Genomic DNA, 14,402 nt, shown 5'->3' with positions numbered 1-14,402 from the left:
GCAACTTTAATGCAACTCCAACACCGTCCATCAGGGAGTGTCAATGTCTCTTGCTACCCACAGCAGCAACATTATTACTATGCAATGGTCATGAGCAGTGCTGCTAGGTAGCCACGAGTGTGAACACGGAGGTCGTGTTTATCATTGTCAAGGCTGAGCAGGTGATGGTGGCGATGGGCGGAATGGGAGAAACGCAACCCCCTACAGCTGTTACAACCCAGTCCTGGACAGGAGAGGCCAGAGACGACCAACAGCGTCCATCAGGGAGTGTCAATGTCTCGCTACCCACAGCAGCAGCATTCGTTATTATCAATGGCAATGAGCCGTGCTCTGTAGCCACGCGTGAGCATCATGGAGGTTGTGTTTTATTATTGTCAAGGCTGAGCGGGTGGTGGTGATGGGGAATCGGACACGCTGGGATCCGTTCCTGCCACCCCCAACTTTGAGAAAGATGTCTGGGCGAGTTCTCAACCCAGGTAACCGTGCGAGTCTACGGCCCGATCCTCGGCCTTACCAAACCAGCAATTAGTTTTCGTAATTGGAAACGCGGAAATGTTGTCGGCAGGACTTTGTGAAAGTTTTAATCGAGGCAAAAGTTGAAACCTTTATTTGCAAATGAACACAGCATGAAGTTTACGTAACGTGACCTGAAGATTGAAATCAATGTTTCCTTACGGCTATCCTGAATATTTCCCTAAGCCAGGAAAGGGCGTTGATGGTGACATTGCTAGCGAGCGGTGTGCAGTGTTGGCCATTGTGGCTCTGGGGTGGTGGGTGGGGGGAGGGGCTCCTAACGTTCTATGTTACAGGACCCCAGAAGTTGTGCCTAGCGCAGACGTCTCTGTTCAACTCTACGCAACTTCCTCATTGCAACTCCACACAACCTCGCAGCAACTCCACGTTACCTCGGTGCAACTCCCAAGCAACCTCGCGACATCGTACAAGGGGACAGCAAGAGGGAAGGAAGCGCAAATTGCTCCTCTATCATCGGCCATTCTAGGCAGTGAACGGGACCCGGTAACACCGTAAATACTTTGACATTCACATTTGCCTCGCTGCTACTACTACAGGATTTGTTTGTATCGGGGAGGGGGGGGGGCTCCTAACGTTCTGTGTTACAGGACCCCAGCAGTTGTGCCTAGCGCAGACGTCTCTGTTCAACTCCACGCAATTCCTTACTGGAACTCCACACAACCTCGGTGCTTCTCAACGCAACTTTGATGCAACTCCAACACCGTCCACCAGGGAGTGTCAATGACTCTTGTACTTCCCACACGGCAACATTATTTATCAATGGCAGTGAGCCTTGGCTGTGTAGCCCACACGTGGACATACGGAGGTCGTGTTTATCGTTGTCAAGGCTGAGCGGGTGATGGTGGCGATGGGCGGAATGGGAGAAACGCAACCCCCTACCGCTGTTACAACCCAGTCCTGGACAGGAGAGGCCAGAGACGACCAACAGCGTCCATCAGGGAGTGTCAATGTGTCTCGCTACCCACAGCAGCAGCATTCTTTATTATCAATGGCAGTGAGCCGTGCTCTGTAGCCCACGCGTGAGCATCATGGAGGTTGTGTTTTATTATTGTCAAGGCTGAGCGGGTGGTGATGATGGGGAATCGGACACGCTGGCATCCGTTCCTGCCACCCCCAACTTTGAGAAAGATGTCTGGGCGAGTTCTCAACCCAGGTAACTGTGCGAGTCTCCGGCCCGATCCTCGGCCTTGCTCACCAAACGAGCGATGTGGATGTTTACTTCAACACCACAGGAACATTAAATTCTCCCAAACACAGCTGTCGGCAGTGGCTGAGCTCGCTTGCCGACAAGGACATTCAATTGATTTTGATAACGTTGAAGTGTTACGCGGAACTTGTTATTACTGGCCGATAAGAGATGGAGAATTAATTTGAATTGAGAACAATTCAAATAATTTCAACCTGCTGTGATCGCAACAGGCTCGGCGCAGCCTGGAAGCGTCTTAAATCTCGACTTGAAGCTTTCGTGACTGCAGGAATTAATATTCTTTGGGTCATTTGGTAAAGCCACGTGACTTTACCGAAAGACCCAAAGAATATTGAAACGTATTATTAAGTAATACTCAACGCACTTTGCAATTGCTTACAGGTGAGTCGCATGCTAAGTTGCTGATTACTGATCTATTACTTAATTGCATAGACCCCCGCCTCTGATCTCGAATCCTGATGGGGTTCAACAACGATGGCACGGTCATCCTTTCACTATTTAAGACCAGACGCAGGTGGACGGTTTCACTATTCTGGCAAATTTGCCCGAAGGTGCCGGATGTGATTTGCAGTGAAACGTCACGCTAACCAGATTGTCAATGTTGTGGATCCACTCTTCAACACACTGGCGGGCTAAAGTGGTGAACTATTTTGTCTCTTGTCAACGTGACACATCTTTTTACTGATTGGCCGTGTCGGGTGGTGGAGGGTTGCGACACATTTATAAATAACGCGATCTGACACAAAAACACCTTTGGTCACTGTGAGTCATCGTGGTCGCGAAAGCGTGTGACGTGTTAGACTGAGGTTTGATGAATTGAACTTTTGGCGTTCATAATTGAACACGCAGGGAAAAGTTGTCGGCAGGACTTTGTGAAAGTTTTAATCGAGGCAAAACTTGAAACCTAATTAGCGAATAAACACAGCATTATTTTTACGTCACGTGACCTGAAGATTGAAATCAATGTTTTCTTACAGCTATCCTGAATATTTCCCTAAGCCAGGAAAGGGCATTGATGGTGACATTGCTAGCGAGCGGTGTGCAGTGTTGGCCATTGTGGCTCTGGGGTGGTGGGTGGGGGGGGTGCTCCTAACGTTCTATGTTACAGGACCCCAGCAGTTGTGCCTAGCGCAGACGTCTCTGTTCAACTCCACGCAACTTCCTCAGTTGCAACTCCACACAACCTCGCTGCAACCCCTCCACACAACCTCGGTGCAACTCCACGTTACCTCGGTGCAACTCTACGTAACCTCAGAACAATTTCATTCAACCTTGCTCCAACTCCTCGCAACTTCAGTGCAACTCCACGCGTTCTCTGTGCACCTCCCAAGCAACCTCGCGACATCGTACAAGGGGACAGCAAGAGGGAAGGAAGCGCAAATTGCTCCTCTATCATCGGCCATTTCAGGCAGTTAACGGGACCCGGTAACACCGTAAATACTTTGACATTCACATTTGCCTTGCTGCTACTACTGCTACAGGCCTTGTGTTTGTATCAGCGGGAGGGGGGGGGGTCTCTAACGTTCTGTTTTCCAGAATCCTCTCCCTGGTCTACTCTCGCTCAAACATCAAACATCTCGGTACAGCTCCAAACCAAGGAAGCCCCAACGGGGCAGAGATCCCAGGCAGTGACGGGACAGGGAGCCAGGTCTGCGTCTTTGATGTCTCGGTTCAAGTGCAGAGGAAGGAAGTGCAAACGGTCGAATCGGTGGTGGATACGGGCAGTTAGCGGACCTCCTGGTAACACCGCAACTCCTTTGAATTTGCCTCGCTGCTACTACTACAGGATTTGTTTGTATCGGGGAGGGGGGAGGGGCTCCTAACGTTCTGTGTTACAGGACCCCAGCAGTTGTGCCTAGCACAGACGTCTCTGTTCACCTCCACGCAATTCCTTACTGGAACTCCACAGCCTCAGTGCTACTCAACGCCGCCAGGGAGTGTCAATGTCTCTCGCTACCCACAGCAGAAGCATTCTTTATTATCAATGGCAATGAGCCGTGCTCTGTAGCCACGCGTGAGCATCACGGAGGTTGTGTTTTATTATTGTCAAGGCTGAGCGGGTGGTGGTGGTGGTGATGGGGAATCAGACACGCTGGCATCCGTTCCTGCCACCCCCAACTTTGAGAAGGATGTCTGGGCGAGTTCTCAACCCAGGTAACCGTGCGAGTCTCCGGCCCGATCCTCGGCCTTGCTCATCAATCGAGCGATTAGTTTTCCTAATTGGAAACGCGGGGAAAAGTTGTCCGGCAGGACTTTGAAAGTTTTAATCTAGGCAAAACTTGAAGCCTAATTCGAGAATAACCACAGAATGAAGTTTACGTAATGTGACCTGAAGATTAAAATCAATGTTTTCTCACGGCTATCCTAAATATTTCCCTAAACCAGGAAAGGGCGTTGATGGTGACATTGCTAGCGAGCGGTGTGAAGTGTTGGCCATTGTGGGTCTGGGGTGGTGGGTGGGGGGAGGGGCTCCTAACGTTCTGTGTTACAGGACCCCAGCAGTTGTGCCTAGCGCAGACGTCTCTGTTCAACTCCAACTTCCTCAGTTGCAACTCCACACGGCCTCAGTGCAACTCTTCCATACAACCTCGTTGCATCTTTACGTAACTTAAGAACACCTTCACGCAACCTTGCTCCAACTCCTCGCAACTTCAGTGCAACTCCACACGGCCTCAGTTACAACTCCACACAACCTCAGTGCAACTCCTCCACACAACCTCGGTGCAACTCCTCCACACAACCTCGGTGCAACTCCACGTTACCTCGATGCAACTCCACGTAACCTCGGAACAATTTCATTCAACCTTGCTCCAACCCCTCGCAGCTCCAGTGCCATCCTTTGCTTTCAAGTTTGGGACTGGGACTTGGGTGAGGGTGGGGGGGTCTCTAACTCGCTGTCTTCTAGAATTCCCATCCAGCGTCTCTTGACTCAGAACATTCCCGCCAGAGCTCCTCCAAGCAACAGTCTCTCACGTGGTCACAGCCAAGTCCTGGACAGGGGAGGCTTGAGAAAACCAACACCGTCAGGGAGTGTCAATGTCTCTTGCTACCCACAGCAGCAACATTATTACTGTGAAATGGTCATGAGCAGTGCTGCTAGGTAGCCACGAGTGTGAACACGGAGGTTGTGTTTATCATTGTCAAGGCTGAGCGGGTGGTGGTGGTGGTGATGGGGAATCGGACACGCTGGCATCCGTTCCTGCCACCCCCAACTTTGAGAAAGATGTCTCTGGGCGAGTTCTCAACCCAGGTAACCGTGCGAGTCTCCGGCCCGATCCTCGGCCTTGCTCACCAAACGAGTGATTAGTTTTCGTAATTGGAAACGCGGGGAAAAGTTGTCAGGAGGACTTTGAACGTTTTTAACGAGTCAAAACTTGAAGCCTAGTTAGAGAATAACCACAGCATGAAGTTTAGATCATGTGACCTGAAGATTGAAATCAATGTTTTCTTACGACTATCCTGCATATTTACCTAAGCCAGGAGTGGAGTCTGGAGCTAGGATCAGGAGTGGAGTGGAGTCTGGAGCGAGGATCAGAAGTGGAGTCTGGAGGGAGGATCAGGAGTGGAGTATGGAGTGAGGATCTGGAGCGATGATCAGGAGTGGAGTCTGGAGCGAGGATCAGGAGTGGAGTCTGGAGCGAGGATCTGGACCGAGGATCAGGAGTGGAGTCTGAAGTGAGGATCAGGAGTGGAGTCTGGAGCGAGGATCAGGAGTGGAGTGGAGTCTGGAGTGAGGATCAGGAGTGGAGTCTGGAGCGAGGATCAGGAGTGGAGTGGAGTCTGGAGCGAGGATCAGGAGTGGAGTCTGGAGCGAGGATCAGGAGTGGAGTGGAGTCTGGAGTGAGGATCAGGAGTGGAGTGGAGTCTGGAGCGAGGATCAGAAGTGGAGTCTGGAGGGAGGATCAGGAGTGGAGTCTGGAGCGAGGATCAGGATTGGAGTGGAGTCTGGAGCGAGGATCAGGAGTGGAGTCTGGAGCGAGGATCAGGAGTGGAGTCTGGAGCGAGGATCAGGAGTGGAGCGGAGTCTGGAGCGAGGATCAGGAGTGGAGTCTGGAGCGAGGATCAGGAGTGGAGTCTGGAGCGAGGATCTGGAGTGGAGTCTGGAGCGAGGATCAGGAGTGGAGTCTGGAGCGAGGATCTGGAGCGAGAATCAGGAGTGGAGTCTGGAGCGAGGATCTGGAGTGGAGTCTGGAGCGAGGATCTGGAGTGGAGTCTGGAGTGAGGATCTGGAGTGGAGTCTGGAGTGAGGATCTGGAGTGGAGTCTGGAGTGAGGATCAGGAGTATAGTCTGGAGCGAGGATCAGGAGTGGAGTCTGGAGCAGGGATCCGGAGTGGAGTCTGGAGCGAGGATCAGGAGTGGAGTCTGGAGCGAGGATCTGGAGTGGAGTCTGGAGTGAGGATCAGGAGTATAGTCTGGAGCGAGGATCAGGAGTGGAGTCTGGAGCAGGGATCCGGAGTGGAGTCTGGAGCGAGGATCAGGAGTGGAGTCTGGAGCGAGGATCTGGAGTGGAGTCTGGAGCGAGGATCTGGAGTGGAGTCTGGAGCGAGGATCTGGAGCGAGGATCAGGAGTGGAGTCTGGAGCAGGGATCCGGAGTGGAGTCTTGAGCGAGGATCAGGAGTGGAGTCTGGAGCGAGGATCAGGAGTGGAGTGGAGTCTGGAGCGAGGATCAGGAGTGGAGTCTGGAGCGAGAATCAAGTGGAGTCTGGAGCGAGGATCAGGAGTGGAGTGGAGTCTGGAGCGAGGATCAGGAGTGGAGTCTGGAGCGAGGACCTGGAGTGGAGTGTGGCGCGAGGATCAGGAGTGGAGTCTGGAGCGAGGGTCAGGAGTGGAGTCTGGAGCGAGGATCAGGAGTGGAGTCTGGAGCGAGGATCAGGAGTGGAGTCTGGAGCGAGGATCTGGAGTGGAGTCTGGAGTGAGGATCTGGAGCGAGGATCAGGAGTGGAGTCTGGAGCGAGAATCAGGAGTGGAGTCTGGAGTGAGGATCTGGAGCGAGGATCAGGAGTGGAGTCTGGAGTGAGGATCAGGAGTGGAGTCTGGAGTGAGGATCAGGAGTGGAGTCTGGAGCGAGGATCAGGAGTGGAGTCTGGAGTGAGGATCAGGAGTATAGTCTGGAGTGAGGATCTGGAGCGAGGATCAGGAGTGGAGTCTGGAGCGAGGATCAGGAGTGGAGTCTGGAGTGAGGATCTGGAGCGAGGATCAGGAGTGGAGTCTGGAGTGAGGATCAGGAGTGGAGTCTGGAGTGAGGATCAGGAGTGGAGTCTGGAGCGAGGATCAGGAGTGGAGTCTGGAGTAAGGATCAGGAGTGGAGTCTGGAGCGAGGATCAGGAGTGGAGTCTGGAGCGAGGATCAGGAGTGGAGTCTGGAGCGAGGATCAGGAGTGGAGTCTGGAGCGAGGATCAGGAGTGGAGTCTGGAGTGAGGATCAGGAGTGGAGTCTGGAGCGAGGATCAGGAGTGGAGTCTGGAGTGAGGATCAGGAGTGGAGTCTGGAGCGAGGATCAGGAGTGGAGTGGAGTCTGGAGCGAGGATCAGGAGTGGAGTCTGGAGCGAGGATCAGGAGTGGAGTCTGGAGCGAGGATCAGGAGTGGAGTCTGGAGCGAGGATCAGGAGTGGAGTCTGGAGCGAGGATCAGGAGTGGAGTCTGGATCAAAGTGGCAGCAGCCCCGAATCATCAACGACTACTTCACGCTTTGCGTTCCCATCGTAGTTTGGGGCGGGGGGGTTCCTAACGTTTCACGAGCGATGTACATAACAGAAGTTGTTTTTTGTGTGTGTGCTAGAACCAGTGACGAATTGGCACGTTTTGTTCACGCGACAAACCTTACCCCAATTGGCCGTGTCGGGTGGTGGCGGGTTTTAACGACACATTTAATATAAATTTCGATTTAAAGCTTTTGCGACTGCAAGGATTCATCGTCTTTGGTTCTTTCGGTAAAGTCACCGCCATGTAGAATGAGAATAAAATAAGACGATACAATTCTCACTACGTTTCGGGATGACAGTTCTGTTCTTTCACCTGAAGAAGGCTACTTGTGTTGTGGCCAAAACGTTGTGAGAATTTTATCGTCTAATTTTATTATTTTACTCTCATTCTACGTGACTTGACCGAAAGAACCAAAGGAGACTTTTAATATGTTTACGCGATCAAACCCCAAACACAACAACAACAACTCTGTTACGCTTTTACAAACGGTTGCGTTGCTACTAGAATTCGTGTTCTCACGTCGGGAGTTGTGGGCTGGGTAGGAGGAAGGGGGAGGGGTTGTTGTGTTAACGCCGCCTCCTACAGACTCCCTCGCGTCTCCTGCGTGCTCGCAACAACAACAGCAGCATCAGCAGCAAAGGGGGAGAGAGAGATCATCGGTGAACCCAGGGTGGTTACAGGAGCCCCGAGTCTGCCTCACGCGGATGTCTCTTGGGTTGGAACCCCAACGGGGCAGAGATCCCAGGCAGTGACGGGACAGGGAGCCAGGTCTGCGTCTTTGATGTCTCGGTTCAAGTGCAGAGGATGGAAGTGCAAACGGTCGAATAGGCGGTGGATACGGGCAGTTAGCGGACCTCCTGGTAACACCGCAACTCCTTTGGCCGTGCGTTTGAATTTGCCTCGCTGATGCTACTACAGGATTTGTTTGTATCGGGGAGGGGGGAGGGGCTCCTAACGTTCTGTGTTACAGGACCCCAGCAGTTGTGCCTAGCGCAGACGTCTCTGTTCAACTCCACGCAATTCCTTACTGGAACTCCATGCAGCCTCGGTGCTACTCAACACAATCTTGATGCACCGTCAACACCGTCCTTCAGGGAGTGTCAATGTGTCTCGCTACCCACAGCAGCAGCATTATTTATTATCAATGGCAATGAGCCGTGCTCTGTTGCCACGCGTGAGCATCACGGAGGTTGTGTTTTATTATTGTCAAGGCTGAGCGGGTGGTGGTGGTGATGGGGAATCGGACACGCTGGCATCCGTTCCTGCCACCCCCAACTTTGAGAAAGATGTCTGGGCGAGTTATCAACCCAGGTAACCGTGCGAGTCTCCGGCCCGATCCTCGGCCTTGCTCACCAATCGAGCGATTGGTTTTCATAATTGGCCACGCGGGGAAAAGTTGTCAGGAGGACTTTGAAAGTTTTTAACGAGTCAATACTTGAAGCCTAGTTATAGAATAACCACAGCATGAAGTTTACGTAATGTGACTTAAAGTTTGAAATCAATGTTTTCTTACGGCTATCCTGAATATTTCCCTTAGCCAGGAACGGGCGTTGATGGTGACATTGCTAGCAAGCGGTGTGCAGTGTTGGCCATTGTGGCTCTGGGGTGGTGGGTGGGGGGAGGGGCTCCTAACGTTCTATGTTACAGGACCCCAGCAGTTGTGCCTAGAGCAGACGTCTCTGTTCAACTCCACGCAACTTCCTCAGTGCAACTCCACGTTACCTCGGTGCAACTTTACGTAACCTCAATACCTTAACGCAACCTTGCTCCAACTCCTCGCAACTTCAGTGCAACTCCACGCGTTCTCTGTGCACTTCCCAAGCACCCTCGCGACATCGTACAAGGGGACAGCAAGAGGGAAGGAAGCGCAAATTGCTCCTCTATCATCGGCCATTCCAGGCAGTTAACGGGACCCGGTAACACCGTAAATACTTTCACATTCACATTTGCCTTGCTGCTACTGCTGCTACAGGCCTTGTGTTTGTATCAGGGGGGAGTGGGGGGGGTCTCTAACGTTCTGTCTTCCAGATTCCTCTCCCTGGTCTACTCTCGCTCAAACATCAATCAATTCCTTACTGGAACTCCACACAGCCTCGGTGCTACTCAACGCAACCTTGATGCAACTCCAACACCGTCCATCAGGGAGTGTCAATGTCTCTTGCTACCCACAGCAGTAACATTACTATGCAATGGTCATGAGCAGTGCCGCTAGGTAGCCACGAGTGTGAACACGGAGGTTGTGTTTATCATTGTCAAGGCTCAGCAGGTGGTGATGATTCGGAAACACAAGCTGATGCACAGAGCAAGCAGCCGCACTGCTGTACGACACCAACCCAGCCCTGGGTGGAAGGCGGGAGAAGCCGTACGGCCTTTACCATCCACCAGGGAGTGTCAATGACTCTTGTACTTCCCACACGGCAACATTATTTATCAATGGCAGTGAGCCTTGGCTGTGTAGCCAACACGTGGACATACGGAGGTTGTGTTTATCATTGTCAAGGCTGAGCGGGTGATGGTGGCGATGGGCGGAATGGGAGAAACGCAACCCCCTACCGCTGTTACAACCCAGTCCTGGACAGGAGAGGCCAGAGACGACCAACAGCGTCCCTCAGGGAGTGTCAATGTCTCTCGCTACCCAGAGCAGCAGCATTCTTTATTAATGGCAATGAGCCGTGCTCTGTAGCCACGCGTGAGCATCACGGAGGTTGTGTTTTATTATTGTCAAGGCTGAGCGGGTGGTGGTGGTGATGGGGAATCGGACACGCTGGCATCCGTTCCTGCCACCCCCAACTTTGAGAAAGATGTCTGGGCGAGTTCTCAACCCAGGTAACCGTGCGAGTCTCCGGCCCGATCCTCGGCCTTGCTCACCAAACGAGTGATTAGTTTTCGTAATTGGAAACGCGGGGAAAAGTTGTCAGGAGGACTTTGAAAGTTTTTAACGAGTCAAAACTTGAAGCCTAGTTAGAGAATAACCACAGCATGAAGTTTAGATCATGTGACCTGAAGATTGAAATCAATGTTTTCTTACGACTATCCTGCATATTTACCTAAGCCAGGAGTGGAGTCTGGAGCGAGGATCAGGAGTGGAGTGGAGTCTGGAGCGAGGATCAGGAGTGGAGTCTGGAGCGAGGATCAGGAGTGGAGTCTGGAGCGAGGATCAGGAGTGGAGTGGATTCTGGAGTGAGGATCAGGAGTGGAGTCTGGAGCGAGGATCAGGAGTGGAGTATGGAGCGAGGATCAGGAGTGGAGTGGAGTCTGGAGGGAGGATCAGGAGTGGAGTCTGGAGTGAGGATCTGGAGCGAGGATCAGGAGTGGAGTCTGGAGTGAGGATCTGGAGCGAGGATCAGGAGTGGAGTCTGGAGCGAGCATCAGGAGTGGAGTCTGGAGCGAGGATCAGGAGTGGAGTGGATTCTTGAGCTAGGGTCAGGAGTGGATTCTGGAGTCTGGAGCGAGGATCTGGAGTGGAGTCTGGAGCGAGGATCTGGAGTGGAGTCTGGAGCGAGGATCTGGAGTGGAGTCTGGAGCGAGGATCAGGAGTGGAGTCTGGAGCGAGGATCAGGAGTGGAGTCTGGAGCGAGGATCTGGAGTGGAGTCTGGAGCGAGGATCAGGAGTGGAGTCTGGAGCGAGGATCAGGAGTGGAGTCTGGAGCGAGGATCAGGAGTGGAGTCTGGAGCGAGGATCAGGAGTGGAGTCTGGAGCGAGCATCAGGAGTGGAGTCTGGAGCGAGCATCAGGAGTGGAGTGGAGTCTGGAGCGAGGATCAGGAGTGGAGTCTGGAGCGAGGATCAGGAGTGGAGTCTGGAGCGAGGATCAGGAGTGGAGTGGATTCTGGAGTGAGGATCAGGAGTGGAGTCTGGAGCGAGGATCAGGAGTGGAGTATGGAGCGAGGATCAGGAGTGGAGTGGAGTCTGGAGGAAGGATCAGGAGTGGAGTCTGGAGTGAGGATCTGGAGCGAGGATCAGGAGTGGAGTCTGGAGTGAGGATCTGGAGCGAGGATCAGGAGTGGAGTCTGGAGCGAGCATCAGGAGTGGAGTCTGGAGCGAGGATCAGGAGTGGAGTGGATTCTTGAGCTAGGGTCAGGAGTGGATTCTGGAGTCTGGAGCGAGGATCTGGAGTGGAGTCTGGAGCGAGGATCTGGAGTGGAGTCTGGAGCGAGGATCTGGAGTGGAGTCTGGAGCGAGGATCAGGAGTGGAGTCTGGAGCGAGGATCAGGAGTGGAGTCTGGAGCGAGGATCTGGAGTGGAGTCTGGAGCGAGGATCAGGAGTGGAGTCTGGAGCGAGGATCAGGAGTGGAGTCTGGAGCGAGGATCAGGAGTGGAGTCTGGAGCGAGGATCAGGAGTGGAGTCTGGAGCGAGCATCAGGAGTGGAGTCTGGAGCGAGCATCAGGAGTGGAGTGGAGTCTGGAGCGAGGATCAGGAGTGGAGTCTGGAGCGAGAATCAGGAGTGGAGTGCAGTCTGGAGTGAGGATCAGGCGTGGAGTGCAGTCTGGAGTGAGGATCAGGAGTGGAGTGGAGTCTGGAGCGAGGATCAGGAGTGGAGTCTGGAGCGAGGATCAGGAGTGGAGTGCAGTCTGGAGTGAGGATCAGGAGTGGAGTCTGGAGCGAGGATCAGGAGTGGAGTCTGGAGCGAGGATCAGGAGTGGAGTCTGGAGCGAGGATCAGGAGTGGAGTCTGGAGCGAGGATCAGGAGTGGAGTCTGGATCAAAGTGGCAGCAGCCCCGAATCATCAACGACTACTTCAGGCTTTGCGTTCGTATCGTAGTTTGGGGCGGGGGGGTTCCTAACGTTTCACGAGCGATGTACATAACAGAAGTTGGTTTTTGTGCGTGTGCTGGAACCAGTGACGAATTGGCACGTTTTGTTCACGCGACAAACCTTACCCCAATTGGCCGTGTCGGGTGGTGGCGGGTTTTAACGACACATTTAATATATTTCGGCGATCAAACCCAAAAACAACATCTCTGTTACAATATAATTAAAGCTTTCGTGACTGCATAAATTACTCATTGTTTATTTCGGTAAAGTCACGTATGTAGAAATACCATAAAATTATATTAAAATAAAATAAATAAATCACGACGTTTCGACCGCAACACAAGCGATCTTCATCAGGTGTAAAAAAACAAATAGCACACAGGGTGACATCAACGCAGCACATAGAGTTGTTTTTACCTCCGTGCAGTTTAACGCTCTCCATGTGCTGCGTTGATGTCACCCTGTGTGCTATTTGTTTTTTTTACACCTGATGAAGATCGCTTGTGTTGCGGTCGAAACATCGTGATTGATTTATTTTATTTGAATATAATTTCATGGTATTTATACACACGTGACTTTACGGAAAAAACCAATGAGTAACTCTGTTACGCGTTTACAAACGGTTGCATTGCTACTAGAATTCGTGTTCTCACGTCAGGAGTTGTGGGCTGGGTATGAGGAAGGGGGAGGGGTTGTTGTGTTCACGCCGCCTCCTACAGACTCCCTCGCGTCTCCTGCGTGCTCGCAACAACAACAACAGCAGCAGCAGCAAAGAGAGGGGTCGTGGGCGAAACCCAGGCGTTCCCAGCAGGAGCACCGAGTTTGATGATTTACACAGACGGTCGCTCTCGGTTCGAACTGCGCGCAAACCCTCCGTGTGTGCGGCGTGTGTGTGTGTCACTGTGTGTGTGTCACTGTGTGTGTGTGTCACTGTGTGTGTGTGTCACTGTGTGTGTGTGTGTCACTGTGTGTGTGTGTGTCACTGTGTGTGTGTCACTGTGTGTGTGTGTCACTGTGTGTGTGTGTAACTGTGTGTGTGTCACTGTGTGTGTGTCACTGTGTGTGTGTCACTGTGTGTCACTGTGTGTGTGTCACTGTGTGTGTGTGTCACTGTGTGTGTGTGGCGTGTGTGTGTCACTGTGTGTGTCACTGTGTGTGTGTGTGTGTCACTGTGTGTGTGTGTCACTGTGTGTGTGTGTCACTGTGTGTGTCACTGTGTGTGTGTCACTGTGTGTGTGTGTCACTGTGTGTGTGTGTCACTGTGTGTGTGTGTGTCACTGTGTGTGTGTGTGTCACTGTGTGTGTGTGTCACTGTGTGTGTGTCACTGTGTGTGTGTCACTGTGTGTGTGTGTGTCACTGTGTGTGTGTCCGTCGTGCGCCGGTGTCTGGGCTGCGTCGTCGTCGGAGAATCAGGGGCCGGTGTCTGGGGCACCCGGTAAAAACCGAATAAATCCTCTGGCACGAATCCAACGCTTCTTTTACAAACGTCGCGTTTTTATCCGTGATTTGTGTTCGTTTGTCGTGAGTCGGAGGTGCTGGGCAACAACAACAGCAGCAGCAAAGGGGGAGAGAGAGATCATCGGTGAACCCAGGGCGGTTACAGGAGCCCCAAGTCTGCCTCACGCAGATGTCTCTTGGGTTGGAACCCCAACGGGGCAGAGATCCCAGGCAGTGACGGGACAGGGAGCCAGGTCTGCGTCTTTGATGTCTCGGTTCAAGTGCAGAGGAAGGAAGTGCAAACGGTGGAATCGGCGGTGGATACGGGCAGTTAGCGGACCTCCTGGTAACACCGCAACTCCTTTGGCCGTGCGTTTGAATTTGCCTCGCTGCTGCTACTACTACAGGATTTGTTTGTATCGGTGAGGGGGGAGGGGCTCCTAACGTTCTGTGTTACAGGACCCCAGCAGTTATGCCTAGCGCAGACGTCTCTGCAATTCCTTACTGGAACTCCACACAGCCTCGGTGCTACTCAACGCAACCTTGATGCAACGTCAACACCGTCCATCAGGGAGTGTCAATGTCTCTTGTTACCCACAACAACAACATTATTACTATGCAATGGTCATGAGCAGTGCTGCTAGGTAGCCACGAGTGTGAACACGGATGTCGTGTTTATCATTGTCAATGCTCAGCAAGTGGTGGTGGCGATGGGCGGAATGGGACAAACGCAACCCGCTACCGCTCTTACAACCCAGTCCCGG

The 14,402-nt window shown here is 52.6% G+C and overlaps 1 protein-coding gene and 1 long non-coding RNA gene across 2 annotated transcripts in view; one reads left to right on the top strand and one right to left on the bottom strand.

The window, feature by feature from the left end:
- Positions 1-4,282: 4,282 nt before the first annotated feature.
- LOC142908308 (uncharacterized) overlaps positions 4,283-14,402 on the bottom strand; it is a 49,584-nt gene continuing 39,464 nt past the window's right edge. Inside the window, exon 3 of the long non-coding RNA XR_012931675.1 lies at positions 4,283-4,328. This is a non-coding gene — a long non-coding RNA (uncharacterized LOC142908308). The remainder of the gene's footprint in view (positions 4,329-14,402) is intronic.
- LOC142908303 (uncharacterized) overlaps positions 5,182-14,402 on the top strand; it is a 29,372-nt gene continuing 20,151 nt past the window's right edge. Inside the window, exons 1-2 of the mRNA XM_076058817.1 lie at positions 5,182-5,202; positions 6,029-9,714. Of these exons, the coding sequence (XP_075914932.1) occupies positions 5,182-5,202; positions 6,029-6,760 (753 nt within the window). The 3' untranslated portion in view covers positions 6,761-9,714. The remainder of the gene's footprint in view (positions 5,203-6,028; positions 9,715-14,402) is intronic.

Source organism: Petromyzon marinus, assembly GCF_048934315.1.
Source record: "Petromyzon marinus isolate PM22_M1 ecotype Great Lakes invasive population chromosome 78 unlocalized genomic scaffold, UKy_Petmar_22M1.pri1.0 chr78_unloc.2, whole genome shotgun sequence".
Taxonomy (NCBI): domain Eukaryota; kingdom Metazoa; phylum Chordata; class Hyperoartia; order Petromyzontiformes; family Petromyzontidae; genus Petromyzon; species Petromyzon marinus.
Note: the sequence above shows the minus strand (reverse complement) of the source record. Positions and strands in the feature narration are given on the sequence as shown.